The sequence below is a fragment of the Cebus imitator genome, unplaced genomic scaffold (assembly GCF_001604975.1).
Source record: "Cebus imitator isolate Cc_AM_T3 unplaced genomic scaffold, Cebus_imitator-1.0 Scaffold233, whole genome shotgun sequence".
Lineage (NCBI taxonomy): Eukaryota > Metazoa > Chordata > Mammalia > Primates > Cebidae > Cebus > Cebus imitator.
This window is the reverse complement of record NW_016107548.1, coordinates 3035747-3057524: the sequence shown is the minus strand read 5'-3', so window position 1 is coordinate 3057524 and position 21778 is coordinate 3035747. Positions and strand designations below refer to the sequence as shown.

Genomic DNA, 21778 nt, shown 5'->3' with positions numbered 1-21778 from the left:
TGTCTCTCGGACCCATCCAGGTCCCCCACAAAGCACGCTTTTCCATCCCTGTGCATCTGCCTAAGGGGCCTAGATTTTCCTTCTTCACCAAAAAACTCCTATGGACCCCTCAGGACCCAAATTGTCACCCCTTCTGTGATGTCTTCCCTGAGTCCTTCCAGGCGATGGTCTGACTCCCTGTATAACTCTTAATCACACTGTTGTCTCATGACCCGAGGAAGACTGTTTTAAAGTAACTTTTTTTTTTTTTTTTTTTTTAGAGACAGGATCTCACTCTGTCACCAGGCTGGAATGTGGTGGTGTGATCATGGTTCACTGCACCCTTGACCTCTTGGGCTCAAGTGATCCTCCTGCCTCAGCCTCCTGAGTAGCTAGGACTATAAGGGTGTGCTACTATACCCAATTACTTTTTAAAATAGTATTTTTCAGCTGGACAAACGCCTGTAATCCCAGCATTTTGGAAGGCCAAGGCGGGTGGATCACCTGAGTTCAGGAGTTCAAGACCAGCCTGGCCAACATGGTGAAACCCTGTTTCTACTAAAAATACAAAAAAGCATTAGCCAGGTGTGGTGACAGGCACCTGTAGTCCCAGCTACTCAGAAGGCTGAGGCAGATAATCACTTGAACCCAAGAGGCAGAGGGTGCAGTGAGCTGAGATCACACTACTGCACTCCAGCCTGGATGACAGAGTGAGACTCTGTCTCCAAAAAAAATCATTTTTGTAGAGGTGGTGTTTTGGTATGTTGCCCATTTGGTCTCAAACTTCTGGCCTCAAGCAATCCTCCCATCTTGGTCTCTCAAAATATTGGGATTGCAGACATGAGCCACTGAGCACAGCCAAAATATTCTTTTCAGTTTTTTATTATGAAACATTTTCAAACATTAAAAAAAAACAAAAAAAATTTAAATATGTGTTCACCACCCATATTTAATAGATGATAAGAGCTTGGCACACTTGTTTTACCTTTGTCTCTCTCTTTGAAGAAATAAAATATTAAAAATATGCAAAAATAGTAAAGCCCCAATACCCTATCCCATTCCCCTCTACTTCCAGGCTTCTGAAATTGTGTTAAATCTCTATTCAAATTCGCACTCTTGAGAATTATTCATGTTAATTTGTAAATGTGTTTTGTTCATTTGTACCACAGTGGAGTGCTTTTGATTGTAAGAATCAACTACGGTTACTTATCCTTTTCCCTCCTGGTGAGTAGATTTGTCTCTGACTTTTCAACATTGTAAACCTTCTGCAGTGAATACTCTTGCCTGTATCTCCTGTTGCCAAAACAAGAATCCATCAGCAGGTACACCAGTGGTGGAATTGTTGGCTTTATGTAGGATGTGTGCATCCCCAACTTTATTTATTTATTTTATTTATTTTTATTTTTGAGATAGAGTCCTCCTCTGTTGCCAGGCGCCAGGCTGGAGTACAGTGGCATGATCTCGGCTCACTGCAACTTCCATCTCCTGGGTTCAAGCAATTCTCTCCTGCCTCAGCCTCCCGAGTAGCTGGGACTACAGGCATGTGCCACCACGCCCAGCTAATTTTTTTTGTATTTTAGTAGAGACGGGGTTTCACCATGTTGGCCAGGATGGTCTTGATCTCTTGACCTTGTGATTCTCCCGCCTCGACCTCCCAAAGTGCTGGGATTACAGGCGTGAGCCACTACATCAAGGTGGCTCACACCTATAATCCCAGCACTTTGTGAGGCCGAGGCGGATGGATCATCTGAAGTTAGGAGTTTGAGACCAGCTAGACCAACATGGAGAAACCCCTTCTCCACTAAAAGTACAAAAATTAGCCATGTGTGGTGGCGCATGCCTGTAATCCCAGCTACTCAGAAGGCTGAGGCAGTAGAATTGCTTAAACCCAGGAGGCAGAGATTTCGGTTAGCTGAGATTATGCCATTGTGCTCCAGCTAGGGCAACAAGAGCCAAATTTCATCTCAAAAAAAAAAAAAAAAAAAAAAAAAAAAAAGCATTGTCAAGGCTGGGTGCCTTCCCAGCTACTTGGGAATTAGAGGCAGGAGGATTTCTGGAGCCCAGGAGGTTGACACTGCAGTGAGCAATGATTGCACCACTGCATTTCAACCTGGGCAGCATAGTGATACACTGTCTCAAAATCAACAACAAAAAATAAATAAACATACCTTGAGTTTTCTTCAAGTTCAATCTGGCTATACAAAAATGATGTAATATTTGATTCATTTGTATTTGCCCAGTGACTGATGGGGCCAAGCCTTTTCTCACATGCTTGTTGGTCATTCGAGTTTTCTCTTCCATAAATAGCTGGTTTTCCTAATCAATGGGTTGCCTGGGAGCCAACTCCTTTCTTTGTTATATACAATCTTGTCTTATCCATCAGCACATCCCTCCATCACTCTCGGTGCCAGATGCGGGGCTGGCCCTTGTAAATTTTTACTGGAAGAGGGAGAAATGAAGAAGACAAGCCCTCTGGAACCGGGGATGCTGGTCTGGCTGTCCCCTGGGGGTGATCTGCATGAGTGTAGGCCTGTTTAGGAGATGTGTCTGCCTGGGATCCAGGCACTAGGTAATAGAGTCTGAGCAGATGGAGAATAGTGACATCCAGACATGGCAGGGAGATGGCAGAGCGGGAGGGAGCTGCTGATTCCAGTGTATGCTTTCTGGGCTCCACCCTCCATGAAGAGTCTCTGAGCCTTGCTGACGTCGTTGTCAACGGTTCGTCAAGAGGCCTCCCTGAGATCGCTGGAAGGCAGTAAGAAATCTGGTCACTTCTATGAAACGCCAGGATCTCAATTCCCTTCCCAAGGTGAGCGCATTAGCCACAATCCTCAGGGCTCAGATTTAGACATTTAATTTCCAATTTCTCCAAATCTTGTTCCTGTTCTGAGTCATTAAATGGGGTCCCAGACTGTCTCCATTTGAACACTCACTTGCTGGTGGAGGCGTCCGTCTGCTCTGCAGGGAACATGCGCTAACAGCCCCCACTTCAAGCACTGCCCAGGGGAAGTGTGGAGCCCAATCCAGGCTTCATCACGTCCTTAATTACCAAGCATCACTTGCAGCCACCTTGTGGCCAGAATTCAACTCTTACCTACCTGTAAATGATTCTTTCAATAAATACAGTTTAAAATAAGCTTTGAGAGGACAGGAATTATAGCTGACATTGCCCAGTGTCCCAGCACCTATAATGTACCTGGCACTTAGGAGGCCTCAATAATGATTTTTTTTTTTTGAGACAGAGTCTTGCTGTGTCCCCCAGGCTGTAGTGTAATGGTGCACTCTCGGCTCACTGCAACTTCCGCCTCCTGGGTTGGAGTGATTCTCCTGCCTCAGCTTCCCAAGTAGCTGGGACTACAGGCACCTGCCACCACACCTGGCTAATGTTTGCATTTTTAGCAGAGACGGGGTTTCACCATGTTGGCCAGGGTGGTCTCAAACTCTTGACCTCAGGTGATCTGCCTGCCTTGGCCTCCCAAAGTGCTGGTATTACAGATGTCAGCCACTGTGCCCGGCTTCAATAGTAATTTATCTAATAAATGAATGAAGGAACCAGAACAATTGACACTATCAAGGTGGTAATTCTCTTTACCTAGAAATAGCATTCATTCAAGTAAAATATTATCAGATAAATATTATCTTTTTTTTTTTGAGTCGGAGTTTCGCTCTTGTTGCCCAGGTTGGAGTGCAATGGCGCAATCTTGGATCACCGCAACCTCCGCCTCCTGGGTTCAGGCAATTCTCCTGCCTCAGCCTCCTGAGTAGCTGGGATTACAGGCATGCGCCACCATGCCCAGCTAATTTTTTATATTTTTAGTAGAGACGGGGTTTCACCATTTTGACCAGGATGGTCTCGATCTCTTGACCTCGTGATCCACCCGCCTCGGCCTCCCAAAGTGCTGGGATTACAGGCGTGAGCCACCGCGCCCGGCTAGATAAATATTACCTTATTTTTTAAAACATTTAATTGAATTATTTTTAAAGTTTATCTAAAATAATGAACATAGACTAATAGCCACTGAAATCTTAGTATGAAAAACTTCCAGATGGTAACCTTGCTTCAGATATTAAAACCTATTATAAAGGGAAAATAACTGAAAGAATACGGTACTGGCATGGAAGTGGATATATCAGTGGGCAATATTAAATTGCTGAAATATACCCAAGAAATGCAATAATTTAGCTCATAGTAAACATGGTGTTTTAAAAGGGTAGAAAATGATTATCCAGCCTCAAAGTGGGGAGTCTCTGAGTCCAGAGCTCTGAAGGGTCTTAGCAGTTTGGGGCCTTATAATTGCAAGACCCTATCTTATCAAGAGGTGACAGCTGTTGGGTGAGATGGGGGGAGGTTTGCAAAGCTAGCAGTCTTTAAATGGATACAAAATTGCTTGTTTGAGCTATTTTAAAAATAATTGGATGTGTAAAAATTTTAGTTGGGTGCTGGCAGGCTTTTGAGCTAATAGATCTCAGCCTGCAGTGTAGAAATAAGCAAACCACCGGCTAATGTACAAAGGCCATCTTTGATTCATTTATAAAATAAGTCCCTGTTGGCAACTTCCGCAGCTACAGCTGGTGGGATCACCTGCCCCCTCTTCAGAGGAGCTCTGTGTAAAGGGACTCAGTGATACTTCCCAGTGAGGGTCCAAGGTGAGCAAGCAACTTCCCTTTCTGTGCGTTTTCCTATCCTCCTTTTTCCCATCAGCCTCTCATGTTGGTCACGACAACAGGCAACATTTGAGCATTTCTGTGCCAGGCACTCGGTCAGATGCTTTCATGGAAACCATCACCAAATACACAAAGCAAATTTATGAGGTAGTACATTTATGTATCATCTCCATTCTACAGATGAGAAAAGAAGAGCAGAGAGAGGCTGAGCAACGTGCCCTAGGGTGCACAGACAGCACAGAGCTGAGCTGGGTTCTGCCCCTGCAGGCTGACTCTCCCCTGATGCCCAATGCAGGTGGGCTTCCTCACCTGCACTCCTCTGCTTCCTCCATCCTTCACCCCTACTATTTTCTCCTCCTTTTGGTACAAGCGCGTTTCATGTAGACTCTGCAAGACCTCCTTCTGGTTCTAGTCCTTCCTTCCGTATTAGTCAGGGTCCCCCTGGGAGCCAGAACCACAGCAGTTATTTGAGCAGAAAGTATTTAATATAAAGAATTGTTTACTAGGCAAAACGTTAACTCCATAACTGAAAGGACATAAAAAAGAATCTAAAGTATCACAGAGTTGGTGACTGCAGGAAGCAGCACTCACAGCTAGGGCTAGAGGAATGAGGGATGAGAATGAAATTATTAAAACTTAAGGCTTAGGCAAAGCCCCCTGGAACTGGAACTCAATTGAGTAGGGAGTGCTGGCTGGTGCTTGGGTTTCTGCAAAGGGTGGAGGGTAGATGGGATGAAAAAAAAACTGCAGAATGAATCCAGCTGCTGCTACAGGAAGGAACTGCCTTTGCTGGGGGAAGAAGCATTGCTGGGGTGATGCTCATAGGAGCAGAAACCAATGGGAAAGAGCAGATTCTGCTCCATCCTCCAGGTTCCCATGCTCCCTGCAGTGCCCTTTACTGGTAAAGTCCAGCAGGGAGCCGCAGGCAAAGCAGAAATGTGGTTTGCAGCATCTTAGCCTCAACGTCACTGAGCTGAGATAGAAGGGTGGGTTTGGCGGAGGGGGAGGTTGCAGTGAGCCAGGATTGCACTATTGCGCTCCAGGCTATGAGACTCCGTCTCAAAAAAAAAAAAAAAAAAAAAAAAGGTGGGTTTGGAGCTGAGAGACAATTACTTAGTAAATAGTACACCTTTCTGTGGCCAAGGTTGAAGTCTTGTCTCTTAGACTTCAGGATATGCTCCTCAACCATTTCCTTTCTACTAAGCTTTTGGGCAGTTCTGTAATGCTTCTAATTTTCACGTAGTTATTGTTCCTCTTCCATGGGGCACAGATGGCAGAGTGCCAGGGTCTCTCTCCAAACAGAACTGAGAAATGTACATACCTAATACAACCTCTGCATGCAGGGCCTGAGACTCAGCCGTGTACATATCACCACCGTGGGTACCTTGGAGTCCATATTCTGCTAACTGTAAGTCCCAGGCATTTGGCAAGCGCCTTCCCAGAGATACTGAGGCTGGCAGGGAGGGAGGACAGCTGAGCCCACACTTTGGTCCCTTTCCTCCCCAGCCTGTCCAGCTCATTCCTGTCACATGTGTTTGCCTGAGCGTGGCACCGACACCTTGTGGAGTTTGACCTTTCTAGAAATGAATAATTTGATTTCTCAGGAAAGTAGTGAACATAAGGCAGGCTTTAGTGATATCAAAGCAGCACATCGATTAAGTATCTGCCTGAGAATTCTCTCTGGGTTTCTATATTCCAAAAGGCTTGCAATAAAATTAACTCCAAAGTTACTGAACTGAGAAATGTACAATTACTGTCTTGTTGATGCAATAAAATAGAAAGGACTGTTTAGGCATTTAATTGGCACCCAACAACATACAATGGCATGTTAATTAGACATCAATTATGACAGAATGCTAATTGACATTTGATAAGCATTCTAACTGATAACCAATGTTTGCTCTGCCAAATTAAATGCCTCAGTGGGCTGTTTGACAGCTGGGAGGGGGTTAATTAAATGACTACAAGTGCCTGGCATCCCCCAGATGGCTGTGGATCTCTCCAGAACATCCTGCTACTCCTTGGGAAATACTTCCAGGGTCAAGTGATTGACTTTTCCTTGTTGCTTATGGGAAAATAAGTCACCCTTCTGAGGGAACCTGGCCTGGCTTACCCTCAATGGCCAGTACCTTCATCTTCCCATCACCTGTCTTCTCGGTCTGTGTAGCTACACATTTCAGTAAAACTCCGATTTCTATGGGCTTTACAGTCAAGCCTATTCGAACACTAAACCTGGCTCCACCATTTTCCAGCTGTGGGCCCTGACTCCGGGCTTCAGTATCCCCTTTCTGCAACAGGAATCTTGCCCAAGTATTAGGACTAATAGGAAGAAAGTGGTGACCTCAATTTTTAGCACAGAGCAGGAGCTCAGTACCTTCCATGTTCTGTTCTCTCTCCTCCCCTTCCCTTCTGGTCTCCTATTCCTACGCCTGGGCTGTGGCTTCATTCCACACTGTTAGACTGTGGTCCTGATGCCCTGGTTCTCAGCCCTCCGTCTGAGCTGAGACCAAGCTCTGACTACCGTCAGTGAACTGGTGTGGCTTGAGCTTGGGATTTAATAGCTGGTTCCACCATTCATTAGCTGTGTGACCCTGAGTCAGTTACTTCACCTCTCTGTTCTTTGGTTTTCTCATCTGTGTTGTGGGGATAATAATAGTACTTACCTTCAGGTTGATGCAAGCAGTTAGAGTGGTTCTTGTGCATGGATAGTGCTCAGCATATACCAGCTTACACACATCGTAAACATTAGACCCAGCAGTCTAGGGTGAAGCCACTGAATTTGATTCTCAGTCAGGTATTTTTTTGTTTTTCTTTTTTTGAGACAGAGTCTCACTCCGTCACCAGGCGCCAGGCTGGAGTGCAGTGGCGCGATCTCAGCTCACTGCAACCTCTGCCTCCCGGGTTCAAGCAATTCTCCTGCCTCAGCCTTCTGAGTAGCTGGGACTACAGGCACGCGCCACCATGCCCAGCTAATTTTTGTATTTTTAGTAGAGACAGGGTTTCACCATGTTGGCCAGGATGGTCTTAATCTCTTGACCTCGTGATCCACCCGCCTCGGCCTCCCAAAGTGCTGGGATTGCAGGCGTGAGCCACCGCGCCTGGCCAGGTATCGTTTTTTCCCAGCAACTAACTCTTGAGTGGATTCAGGCTTCCACAGCCTCTGGTTTTTAGCTGGCAATGGGACAAGTGGCCTCATTCCCTCTCCTTTGTCTTCTGGACTTCTGGATCAGTTCAGACAGACTGGCTGCTGTAACATGGCCACTGCATGCTTTGTTAAAAGATCGCACACGTGTGTGTGTGTGTGTGTGTGCACTTGCATATAAGTACACACAGTGATTAGGAGTTAGTGAGTCCTAATAAGAGTACAAGAAAAATGTGACTCACTCTTTCTTTGCTACCAGTTAGTATTCTATTCTTTTACCTGGGAACTTAGATTGTCAATGGATCTAGGTCAATTCAATGAAAACTAATTTATTGAATGGCTAATTTGTCAAAAGCCAACTCACCAAGAGTTAATTTTCTGAAAATCCATTTGCGGAATCATCAAATTACTGAATGGCCAATTCCCTGAACACTGTCCAACACTTAAACATATGTAGGCTGGGTGGCTGCAGACAGCTTCCTGTCAGAGCAAGAAACATGTGTAAAAGTGGACTTAGAAGCTACTCAAAGTGTAAGGCAAATGTACCTAAAAGTAAAGACAATGGGAAGCTGAAACTACGAGAAAGTCCAACTGTTCACAGTTAACTGATCTCCACTTAAGAAGTGCTCTGCCTTTGAACTGTGAAATAGACAAGGATTTCACGTGCAGTTGACCTGGGCAGGCTGTTCTGTGGTTAAATACCCATCAGAAAGTGATGCTAAAACTAAAACAAAAATCAATTCTCAATAATTTGGTGGTTCAATCATTTACAAATTGGCTGTGGCAAACGGATTTTCAGTGAATCAGTCTTATTTCCTTCCCTGCTATATAGCCTAGCCCTCAGGTATGCTAATACCGAAGTAGGAAAAGCCCATTTAGAGAGGGCAGCCATCTGTCCGTAGAGAACAGGTGCAGAAGTTGGCATTGGGTCTGACATCTACATCTCAGCCAGGGCTGGGGCAGGGAAACCTTAGGGTGCAGAGTGGGGTCCAACAGCCTGAGCCCCTGGGTGGTGGTCAGATTAATGATTGAACCAGTGGTAGCCCTCTGTTCCTAGAGACATGCTTACCTCTAAGGCAGACCCCAAACACTGCCAAAAACAGGACATGCAGAAGCTCAGAGGAGGTAGCCTGGGCCCAAGACAATAGATGGGGCTATGGGGCAGGATCCCTCTTCAGCCCCAGACCTCTCTTTAGGAACAAAACAAAATTGTCAGAGGCTGGGGACAGACTCTGGCACTCAGCCTGAGCTAGGGACTCCAGGTTCCCTGAATATAGGTTCACTTATTCATTAAAAAATATTTATTTTGTGCTCATAGTAGTAAAAAGAAATAATATTAACTGAATATATTGAACATTCACTGTGTCCCAGAGCCATGCTGAACAAGGAGTTGCCATTTAAATGCCTATTTTACAAAGCACTGAGGCTCAGAGACATTAAGAAGTCTGGCCAAGTTCACAGAGCTCACAAAGAATCAGAGATAGTCTTCATATCTAGATTTGTACAGCTCCGGATCTATGCTGTGACCCAAACCTCACCTTGCCTTCTAACTATGAGTCAGGCATTGCACTGGCTTCTGAGAACAAATCAGGCAGGCCCATTTTCTTCTCTGTAGAGCCATCACATGCAGTCACAGTCACCAGAACTCATCCTGCTCTAGTGGGTCCCTCCAGGTATTTGTAGGAAAGAAGGAGATGGGACTTGAGAAGGCCTGAGTATGGATGGGACAGGTGTCAGCAGCAGATGGAACTGGTCTCCCACATCCTACCTGCTCAGCCTCACACTGGGGGCTTCTTTTCCAGCAAGCGTTATCTGACACTTGCTGAATACTACTGAACAGAATTAATCCAGCCTGGGAAACACCTAGGAAAAAAAAAAAACAACATGGTCAGGATGATGAAGACAAAAAGATTATGGGATGGTAATGGAAAATTTTAATTACTAAATGCAGCTCATATCTAGTTGAAGAATTGAGGATTGTGATGTCTATACATATTCTTTCTCATCTTGGTATGCATATATTTTAATATATTAATTAATTTCCCTTTTCTTCCCCCCACCCCACTACTGGTTTATATTATGTGTGTTGGAGTTAACCTTATAATATAACTTGGGCTACCCAGGAGAGCAAAATAGAATTGTAATTAAATACCATGAAGAGTAAGTATCACTCAAACATGGACACAGCAACTTATGGGCTCTGGGCCTTCCCTTTTTGGGGAGACAGTTAGCATACTTCTGTGCTAGTTGCATTACGTTAGGTAGAAGCATGTTATTACTTGGAAGTTTAAATATGGGCATTTTTTCGTTGGTGTGTCATACATATAATATATTTTAATTATATATTCTTCATCCATCTACTTTTTTGATGTAATTTTATGTAGGGTATTGTATGCAGAATACCAATATACAGACGAAGAAGAGGATTGGGCATTACACAGTGAGCCTAGATATGGAGCTGGATGAAATACCCAATGAGACTTTGTTTTGGGGAGCATGGATACGTTTTTCTGGGGTAAATAGTTTTGTGATTTAAGATGAGACCATTATTGTTGTGATTGGGAAGATTAAATACAGAAGAAGGTCATATGCTGTTGTTGGACAGTTAAAGAAGTGAACTACAATAGACATTTCTCATTCTCTATGGCCATCCAGATGCACAGGAAGCTTGAGGAATTTCCCACTTTATGTATCTTGGTGAGCAGTAAAGACTCTCTCCTCTATAGATATATCCTAGCCTCCCTTGTAGCTGAAACTTAGGCATTTGACTCTGGCTTTGCCACTTAGTTATAATTTTCCAGACTTGGATTCAGAAGCTAATAACATAGAAAGATGTACTGAAGTATTCTGGCATCTCCACGTATCAGTTTGAGGCTGATATGTGAAGCCTGCAGAGGCAGATTTTCTCATTGGGACATATAGTGCTTTACTTCCATTGGGTTGGTGAGGCAAGCCGCAATGTCTGTGCTCAGGGAAGATGGAAATGGTGACTCCACTGTTGCAGTTCTGTGGAGTAATTTGGGAGCTTTCTCTGATGAAATGCCAGTCCTGATTTTCTGGTCCTGCCAGAGTTTTCATGTCTTTTAACACATTTTATTTCTGTTTAAAATAGCTTGACTTAATTGTTAACATTTAAGAATTCTGACAGCTACAGGAAAAACAACAAGCAGCACAATGACGACAAACTGGTATGGTGATCTTTGTATAATTTCCTTGTATCCAGTCACCAAATCACATTCGCTTGAATTCATCATAACAGTACTTTTAAAATGAGTCTCTTCAATTATCAAGGAATACCGTTGTGCCATGTATAAATAAAGATAATTTTCTTTCTTTTTTTACCAAGTAATATAATGGATGAAAATATGGATGGTAGAATTAATCAATAGCCACTATTTCTTGTGTCCGTTCAGCTGGCTGCAAATGCTAAGTTCCTTATTCCTTTACTCGAGGCACTCCTGTGAGCAGACTAGGGATTGCTGTGGTCTAAGATAAAGCAAGTATTTGCCTGAACATAACCAGTACCCAAATGCCCTTGTCTGTACAGCCTGGCTTGGTGATGGCCAAATGTAAATACTATAAAATGTAAATGGATCCTAACGAGTAGAGATGGTTACCTACAAAATGCAGCTAAAAGTAGAATGAACCAAAGTACTTAAGGAAGGACAAGCTAAAAAACAAGACTTTATTAACATTGTAAAAGTCAGGAGAAAGCAGAGAGAAAGATAAAGTGAACTCAGAACCAGGAACCAGGAAGGACTGGGATGCATCAGGAAAAAGACTAAAAGCAAAACAAGAGAAGTATTAGGTGGTTGAGCAATGATCTGTAGTCTCCGGTTCACCTCTTCATTATAAGATGAGTAGTGTGTGAATTGCCTGAACAAACCACAGATGCCCAGAGTTCATTCCCACAGAACCAGACTCCTGCTTTGACTCTCCACTCTGCAGTTAGTTTGATTACATGCTTGCAGCAGGGCTAAACTCCCAAATGGGAGGAAATGTTTTATTGCACTGAATTAAGCCTGTCCTCAGAGGTAGATTGGACTATTATCTAATCATTGCCAGAACTAGGACATTAGATCAATATTCCAAAACCCAAGTCATTATTTTTTATAAATGTCTGCTGAAATTTAAAAAGTATATAGAAACCTTTTTAAAAAGTTTAGACATTCAAGGAAGAAATGTCTGCATAAATGTGTGCATGTGTTTGTGTGTATATATATTGCGTATATGAGAGTGGTTTATATACATAAATCACTATAAATAAACACACACAGTAAATTTAACACTATAAAAGATAAAAGCCTTCTTTCATTTTCAGTACTATTCCTTAAAAGTAGAGGATCGCTTGAGCCCTGGATTTCCAGATTGCAAAGAGCTATGATTGTGCCACTGCACTCCAGCCTGAACGACAAGGGAAGACCCTGTCTCTTAAAAAACAAAACAAAACCAAAACCAGAAACTTAAAGAATTGCATAAATTTTTTATAAAAGGAAGCATAGAATTCACTGGGCTAGACACATTTTTTGTCTGTCATGTCTTTGATATATATATTTAGTAAACATGTCAAAATTTAAAATTTTACAATTTGCATATATACGTAGTAAACGTCAAAATTTAAAATTTTATAATTTGCTTTAATAGATATTTTATATAAGTTCTAAGCTAATTAGATGAATGTAAATACTAATACAATATTTAGGGCCAGTCACACTCTTGAAACCATTAAAAAGTTGTTATAAAGCCTTTAATGCACAAAAGTCTGTATGAAAACAATAATCTATCAGCAATGGCTACATCTGTGGAGTAGAACTTAGAAGGAAGTCTAAAATGAAGGCATATATTTCTTTCAATGTATTCTGTTTGTTAGCGTCCCCTTATTTTTGGTGAATATGTGTTCCTATCAGTTTTTAAAAAATAAAACTGAGGCTCCATGTGTACACAGTAATGCAAAAATGTAACTTTACCACTCTAATAGTATTTGAAAACTGATACTGTATCACTATTACTACCCTCACCTACTAATTAAATCATTACTTGTATTTAAGTAAAACATAATGCAGCGTCTTCAGGAATACTATAGCTTGAAAATTGCCTTTTAAATCCTTTATAGTTATTCACATGCAATCCCAAGAAAGTAAGATAATGGGAGAAATATTTGACATACGTTTTAGGTCAAACGATGGTCACAAGAAGGAAGAAAAGTGTGTCTGTTACCAACAGAAACTCTAGGCATCTACAAATATTAACCACATTTTCCCTTGCATCTTTTATATTAAGTTACAACATCTAATGCTTTATGGTGGTTTTTAGTAAATACAATATAATAACTCAAATATTGAGATGCTATATACCTTCCAAATCCAGTTCAGCCAGCACTTCCTCCAGAGAGCCTTTACTAACAAACCTTGATTGTGCTACCCTGATCAACTCTGAACATCCTGGTCCCTCTCCAGAATTAATTACTTTTATCACTGTACATTATAGGATCTCTTGTCACCTAGGTATTCAATACCCAAAGTGAATCTGCCAGATCCTGTAGAAATGCAAAATTTCTTGAAGTTGTTGAAAGTGATGTTGGAGAACTCCTCTAATCACAGGCAAAGGTGATAAGTGAGGATCAAGAACCATTATAGGAGTTACCATAAAAAAGATTAAATCAACAAGAATTGTTGATAATTTGTTGGGGGCGTTTAAAACATACGAGTTGAATATCAAAAGAATAACAGTGCTCTCCAGAAAACTGATGAACTCCTCAAATATTTATCCAAAAATAGCCTCTCTTCGTAATCATTCTACAGAGATCAACTTTAAAGTGCTGTCATACCATGCAATCACACAATTACAGTGGAAAAAACTATACCAAAATGAGTAAACACTTGATTGGTTCTTTGTTCTAAGAATTAGTACATATTTCTTCAGAACCTAAGTTTGATACATTCTGAAATAAACTTATTTTCATATATTTGCTACAGTTTTTCACATAAAGCACCAAACAAATATTTGCTCATTACTTATAAAACGTTATCACTTATTTTTAATGTATTCATTGAAGTAGTCTTTTCCATTACCAATTATTCTCAGATATATGCAGTACTTCTATTACTATATTACTTATAATGTGTTAAAATTTGTCCATGTATCTATCTATCCTAGCTATCCCTCCAGGTTACCTCCCTGAGAACAGATGCTACATCATCTTTATCTATAGCAACTAGCACCATTCCTAGAACATACTAAATGCACTAAAGAATGCTGAACTGAGGAGTACTATTTTTAATAAATAATTTTGTAATTGAGTCTAGTACCCCACATCCAGTCAACATATATGGTATATCCTCAACACTTTAAATAATCTAATTGGCTATTTCAAATGGTCTCAATTTTCAATTAAATTTTAACTGCTTTGTCTATATTTAAAAATATGTAAGTTGTTTTTAAGAATCATACCTTTATACACAAAAAGGCATTTAGTAGAGGTCCATAGAGAGTTATCTGAGAATCTGGAGAAAGTTCCATTTCTACATGAAGTTTATCAGGTGGAAGTTCTGAGGGATCAATAGGTGGGCGTGAAGAAGTAGAGGGAGAAGAAACTCTGTCTGATCCCTTCTGAGATGGCCTTAATACAGATAGCATTGTCTCTTCCATTTCTGACACTGGAATAAATTAAGAAAAAAAAGATTAATGTCTGGGGGGTGGGGGACAAAAGACCTCTTAGAAGATCTTCAAGGAAATATTCACTAAGAAATTTTACTTTGCAAATATGACATCAACTAATCCTTGCATAATGTATAATAATAAAAACAGACCTAAAAGACCAATAATTAAGAAAGCAAATAAATAATAAATATCATGGAAATATGAAACACATAAATCAGCCTGCAGAGAATAAACGAAATCTTTCTGTTAACATTCTTATTGAGTCCCTGCAATATAAATTTGGGTCATATCGAGACCTTAACTATTCTTGGGTACTAAACTACAACACTTTTTCATATAAATAGCTATTTAAACACAGTGTGATGTTATCAAGCCACTGTGAAACAACTATGAAAACTATCCTTTGAAACTTAGCTCACTGGAAACATACAAAGAAAACATCATCATTTGGCTCTAATTCTTTTTTGGACCCAGGTAATATGGCAAATTTTCGGGAAACTACAAATGATATAGGAACTAACATTTCACAAAATCATGCAGCTTAAATATATAGATTCACTTACACCTTGTTTCATATTCAGGCTCTGCTGCTTCTAGCTTGGCAGACTATGAGAAAATTATTTGCTTTCTCTGAGCATATTTCCCCAACTTTAAGATAAAAATAATGATAACCTCTTTCTCAAAGAGTTGTTATAAGAACTAAATGAGATAACAGAAGCCAGAAAACTGCTTGGCCCAATACTTGATACATAGTAAATGCTCAAAAGGTAGCTATAATTACTCTAAAATATTTAAAGATTATATTTATACTATGTGAGAATAGATGTGTTTCAATTTTATTTGCTTTTTATTTTTCATCATTATCAATCATAACTGCAGCTGTATGAAAGTACAAATTATATAAAAACACTTACATGACTGTTTTAGTTGTTCGTCTGCTTTTTGTGGATAAATCGGATGCCATGTATAATCAATTGTAAGCACGACACTTGGGACAGTCCAGCATTCAACCCAACCAGACCTTTGAATAGTAAAACAGTTTCCAGTCAGATGCTTATTGCTTTTGATACCAGTTGCAGATATTCAAATTTTATTATTTTTTGAAAGGAGAAGAATTATTTCTCCACATATAAGCACAAAATACTTGTCAATAATTACATTTTATTTTATTTATTTACATATTTTTGAGACAGGTCTCTCTCTCTCACCCAAGCTGGAGTGCAGTGGTGTGATCTTGGCTCACTACAATCTCTGCCTCCCAGATTCAAGCAATTCCCCTGCCTTAGCCTCCCAGGTAGCTAGGACCACAAGCATGCGCCATGATGCCCAGCTAATTTTTGTGTATTTAGTAGAGACAAGGTTTCACCATGTTGGCCAAGGTGATCCACCCACCTGATCCACCCACCTCAGCCTCCCAAAGTGCTGGGACTACAGATGTGAGCCACTGTACCCGGCCTGTGTCACTAATTTTATGTACTCACTTTTCCTGAGTAATGTTGCGCCATTTTGGTTTAACTGTTTTCTGGCCACTTTGACACTCAACAGGAATGCCAGTATCATGAATAATCTTATTTTGGTGGCAATTTTTAACCAGCATAAATAAAGAATATTTACTAGGGTGGCAATCTGGTAGAAACAAATGAAGATCAACATCTTCTCCCTAAAAAAATAATTATAATAATCCAAAGTAATAAAATCAGTGAATAAATATGTTGGTTAATACTTATGGGCAAACTTGTCTACAACAATCTTGGAAATGTTTGAAAGAAAATAAATTTTATTACTTTTTATTTTATTGTATTATTTATCTTTTTTTTTTTTTTGGTGGTCTCACTCTGTCACTGAGGTTGGAGTGAAGCCTTGAACTCCTGCGCTCAAGTGATCCAAATAGTTGGGACTAGAGGAATGTGCTACTTTTTTTTGTAGAAACAGGGTCTTCTTGTGTTGCCCAGGCTAATCTCAAACTCCTGGCCTCAAGCAACCATCTTGCCTCAGGCTCCCAAAGTGCTGGCATTACACGAGTAAGATAAACAAATTTGAAATGACAGATTTTACACTGAACAGTCAAGAAAATAAGAAATAAGATTTTACATTGACTAAAAGTAAATTTGTATTGAAAAACAACAAAATAATCAGGGAGAGAAACAGCATAGTTTCCAAACAGTGAAAAGAATGTCTTCCATGGGTATCCATAGATATTTTATATGAAGTTCATTTTTTAAAAAAACTTTTATAAGCTCAGGTAGACTATGTTCTATATTTTTATTAATTTTTAAAATAGTGTTGTCTCATTTGATTCTAGTATGTCTTGTTTCCTCAACTGGCTTTTAATAATACAGAGCTGGCAAATCAAAAGATCTTTATTTGGCTTTACTTTTTTTCCTTGTAGGTCTTCTATTCTTTGTTCATCTTGATGACTAGTTTCTTAATGGGCAGCAAGGTACAGTGGTTAAAAGAATGGAGCCCTAAGCTATATTGTCCAATAACTCACTAGCTTTATGATGAGTTAAAAAAGTTCTGTTCCTCACTTTTATAATATATAAATGCAGGTAATAATACTTATAAGAGGGTTGTTCTGAAAAATAAATGAGTTATTACATAAAACACATGGAACAGTGTCTATGTAGTACACAGAAAATGTTTAATAGATGTTAGCTGTTTTCTATTATGTTGCTAATTTTACCAGTATAACCACCATTAATACTACAAACACTACTGGTTGCCCATACCAAAAAAATATGTTCCATAAAATTTTGAGCTTAGAAGTACATAAGAGCTGGCATTCAGATAAAAGGAAGAAAGGTACTGTGGTTATTCCTTGAATTCATGTTTACAATTAAGAATCAAATAAAGTGAAGTATAAAATTAGTTCACATGAATTAGTAAACATTAGAGCTAGAAGGGCCAATATATAGATTAACCACATAGATCAGAAAAGAACTCTAAGAAAATAGTCAACTTGAGATATTTTTTAATTGCCCAATGTCTTATGTCCAGTTAACTACAAAAAGGAAATAGCAAGAACTCTGTGACACTAAAGGTAGTAGACACTGGAGGAAAGCTAAAATACCTTAGAATGGCAATGGGCTGGGTAGGGGAGAGTAAAGACAAGCTTTGGGAAATCAAACTTACTAATACATCTTGTGGAATAAATAATGCATTCAACTATACATACTCTTAAAGAGAACTTTGTATTACATGTAGCTGGAACAAAGTCCGTAAAAGGCAAAGAAAAATCAATGTTTAGTGTTTCTCCACAAGCTGCCAGATACACTACAAAGAAAAAAAAGAAGAAAAAGTAAATTTACTTTTAATGTCAATAAAGTTTCAATTATAAAACTGCCTAAAATGCACAACTAAATAAAATTGTTAGTTCCAATACAAACTCTGAAACAGTCCTCTGAGAGTCTCAGAAAGATAATGGGGTAAAATAACTTCTACTATCTGTTAAAACTATCAAATCTATACTAATTTTCTTAGTTGGTATTTGCCTTAATGAGAGGAATGCTTAACGTAATTTTTTAAATGTCTTACCATTCTCCTGTTGTTTAGTGGAGCAGTCGATCCAATTGTGTTGATTAGCAGCCCAAATCATTTCAAATTGATGAAACATGATTTTAAAATTCCACGTATATGGAACAAATGAAAAAATGTCTGGAGCACTGTCACTAGACCAGTCTTGAATTAAATCTAAAATTATTGGGGTAGTGAATAGAAATTGTAAAGTTAGTTGAAACTCAGAAAAGAAAACAGATTTTCTAACACCAGTCAAAAATGAATTTTTCTTTCGTGTAACTAAAAAAATTTTATACTGAAATATTTAAAAGGTGATTAAGATATATTTAAATAATTTGACAGTAAACAGATGTTTACTTACTAATCATAGTTCCAAATAAGAGAAATTTTATATATTTAATATATGTTTTTAAAGGAATTTTACAAAGTAAAAAAATCACTTGATATTCTACTACCCAAATAGCCAACACTGTGGATACATTTTCTTCCAGTTATTTGTCTACATAGACTGACACTATCCTATATGTACATTTTTTATGTGTTGCTTCTTTCACTGAGCTCAAATATTTTTCCATGTTATTTCACACGTTTACGTAAATTTTACATAATAGCTCATTAATGAGATTAGTCATGACTTACTAAACCATTTATTATTGTTGAATATTTAGACTCCAAATTTTTGTGTTACATATATTACCATGTACTATATATTTTTGTAAAAGGTATTTTACATATTCTGGATGACTTGCCAGTATAGATTCTAGAAGTGAAATTGCTAGGTCAAAATTTAGGAATATTTTTCAAGACTATTATAAATTTAAAAATTGCATTCAAAGAGAAGTGAGTCCATTTACACTCCTACCAGAAATGTATGCTTGACTATGTATTTCATTGAACCTCTTCCTGCATTTTATTTCTATCTACCTGTTTTTTGTTTTGTTTTACTTGACATTTAACAACTGAAAAACAGTATCTCACTTCCACTGAACTTCTTAACTACAAGCATGGCTGAACATTTTTTCACATTGTTTCATTCATTAAACAAATATCTACTGAGTGTCTACTGTGTGTCAGGCTCTGTTCTAGACTCTGGGACTACAATGGTAAACGAAACACAGACTTGACTTTCTGAGAATTATAATTCAATCATATTTGTTCATTGTATGTTAAAATTGCTTTTTAAAATTGCATTCATGTATTTGTCTGTTTACCCTTTGGCACTTTAATTCTTTTAAATCCCAATAAATAAATGCTCTTTAAAGACATTAGCACTGATCTACCATAGCAGTTTGCACAACTTTATCTTCTGGCCTCCACAATGTTTTATACGCATTGTACACTCCCAGCAATGCCTTTCAATAAAAGGGCTCCTCCTAGAGGTGTCAGACTCATCTTTGTATACCCACTGTGCATAACACAGTGCCATGTATATAAAATTAGAACGTGTGTGTGTGTGTGTGTGTGTGAGAGAGAGAGAGAGAGAGAGAGAAACAACTGGAAACAGTATCCTTATAGCACAGACTTTGACACTAGACAGTCTTGGGTTTAAGTTCTGGATTTATCATTTTACTAGCTATGCAATCTTGAAAAAAGTGACTTAAATGTTATCAGTTTTCTCTTGTACAAAATAAGAACGACCTCACAGACTCATGATGATAATTCAGATCATTTATGTGAAGTTTTAACAAACTAACTGGCACAGGGTAAGGACTCCACAAATGGTAGCATTTTATTATTAAAGATACCCTAAGGAAAATTACAGGTAAAACGATAAAATATTTAAAGTAGTTTTCTTTGTATTTTGAAGGTGATATTTCAACAGAAAAAAAAGATTCAATAATGAACTCAGAGTAAATTTATCTTACATAATATCATATGAACTCATTTAAAATTTAGCTGCCACATACAAAGACAGCACAAATGTATTAGAAACTCTTGTCTTATTAAAATGGCAGAGTAACATAATGTCAAATATCAATCACAAATTAATACTAATGAGATAAAGAGTTTTACTACATCTATAATAAAAGGCATATGGCTATTAACCTGTTCTATTGAGAGAATGGAAAATTCCACTTATCAAATTTACTTTAAATATATTTTTATTTAACAATCACAGTAATTCATCATGCTTTACATAATCTATGGTCACTTCACATCTTTTACTTCTAAGTGCCACCCTACCTAACTAGCCTGACTCCAATCCTACTTTCTAACTTTAGTCTTTAGCACCGTGTCTAACACTTGGGAAATGCCCAAAAATCATCTCTGGATTTAACCAACTCTACAATACATACTCATCATTCATCAGGCTGATTTTCTCACTCATAACATTCATAGTTCAGCATTTTTGGTCAAACTACTGTCTTTCATATCCTCTCCGCTAAGGAAAAACTAACCATCTTTATTGCCAGCATAATGCTACACAGGAGGCACAGGGTCTGCAGTCTGAAAATTGTTCTTAAATGTCTTCCACTTACTAGCCTCATAAGTTTGCCCAAGTCATTCAATGTTTCTATGCCCCAAGTTCCTCACTGTTAACTCAAAAACAGTCATAACAGCTATCCTATTTTAGAGTTATGTGAAGATAATAAAAGTGAGCGTGCTTTGTAAATGGCAAAATACTATCAGATCTTAGTTAATATTACTAAGTTCATTTAAAAACACCATTTCAGACCTTAATGTCTTTCCTTTCTTTCTCTGATCATCTTCAGATGACAGTGATTTCCTCTGTACTCATGTCTTACATGCATTTATCAGCTTCACATTTCACACTTGCATTTATTTTACACTTGCACTCAGTACATATACTGTCTCGTATTGTTTCATTTGTCTCTGTCTAGTACACAGGTCAATGTACTTGAGACAAATAATACAAAGCAAGAAATGCCCGTAAGTGAAGGCAGAGATCATACTTAATGTCTGTTTTGAATCATTATTCATGTATAAGACTTACAATGTATACTGGTTGCACTTTATCTACTTTACATTTCTATTAGTCAAAAGATTGAGATATAATTGCCAGTGAGATCAACAAAACTTAAACTAAACAAAAATTCAGATTATCTACTACTTATTTCAGGGAACCAGTATAATTTTATAAAGTTATTAGCCAAATATATTTTAACAAATCTTATTACTTTCTTCTTTAATAACTCACATGAAATGTTACAACTATTAGTCTATTTCTATTTTTAATAAAACTTATCAGTTTTTTCTTTAATGACTTACTTAAAATTTCAACATGTCATTCTATAATATAGTTTTCCTACCATTTTCTATATCTTTATTGATAAATATTAAAAATTATGGTGACAAAATCTTTTTATTAGGAGCCTCAACAACTTTTTAATATGCATTGTCATTAAACCAAAAGTTGTTTCTCATTACCAGATGCTCTTATCAAATAATCTGATTAGAAAAATTAAGCACTTTCCTGATGACTGCCTTACTCATTTGTACAACAAATTAAAAAGGTATAGCAAGCTAAATGTTACTCTGAAAAAACGCGACAACTCATCTTATCATTAGTTGTTAGGCAAACACCCTATACAATGTCAATCAATTGATACTAGAGCTTTGCAATGCCATTATGTTATTTTCTTCTCCTCCTTATCAGAGAAAATCTAAGTCAATCTCATTATTCCCAGAAGAGGATTCAGTTTCTGCTTTTGTTTTATAATAAGCTTTCATTTCTGAGGCTCTATATTTGTCATAAAGCTATCTTTGTCCCCACTGAAATCTCTTAAGAACAATTTTACCTTACTAATAAGTGGTATGAGAGTGGTTGCTGAGAAATATTAGGCATTCCCTCAC

At 38.5% G+C, this 21778-nt stretch overlaps 1 protein-coding gene across 1 annotated transcript in view; it reads right to left on the bottom strand.

Annotated features, from left to right (window-relative positions):
* Positions 1 to 12463: 12463 nt before the first annotated feature.
* Positions 12464 to 21778, bottom strand: part of LOC108281893 (transmembrane protein KIAA1109-like) — a 62934-nt gene continuing 53619 nt past the window's right edge. The window contains exons 15-19 of the mRNA XM_017497598.2: positions 17981 to 18136; positions 17622 to 17719; positions 15928 to 16106; positions 15361 to 15467; positions 12464 to 14442 (exon numbers count right to left, since the gene is read on the bottom strand). Coding sequence (XP_017353087.1) covers positions 14231 to 14442; positions 15361 to 15467; positions 15928 to 16106; positions 17622 to 17719; positions 17981 to 18136 — 752 coding nt within the window. The 3' untranslated portion in view covers positions 12464 to 14230. The remainder of the gene's footprint in view (positions 14443 to 15360; positions 15468 to 15927; positions 16107 to 17621; positions 17720 to 17980; positions 18137 to 21778) is intronic.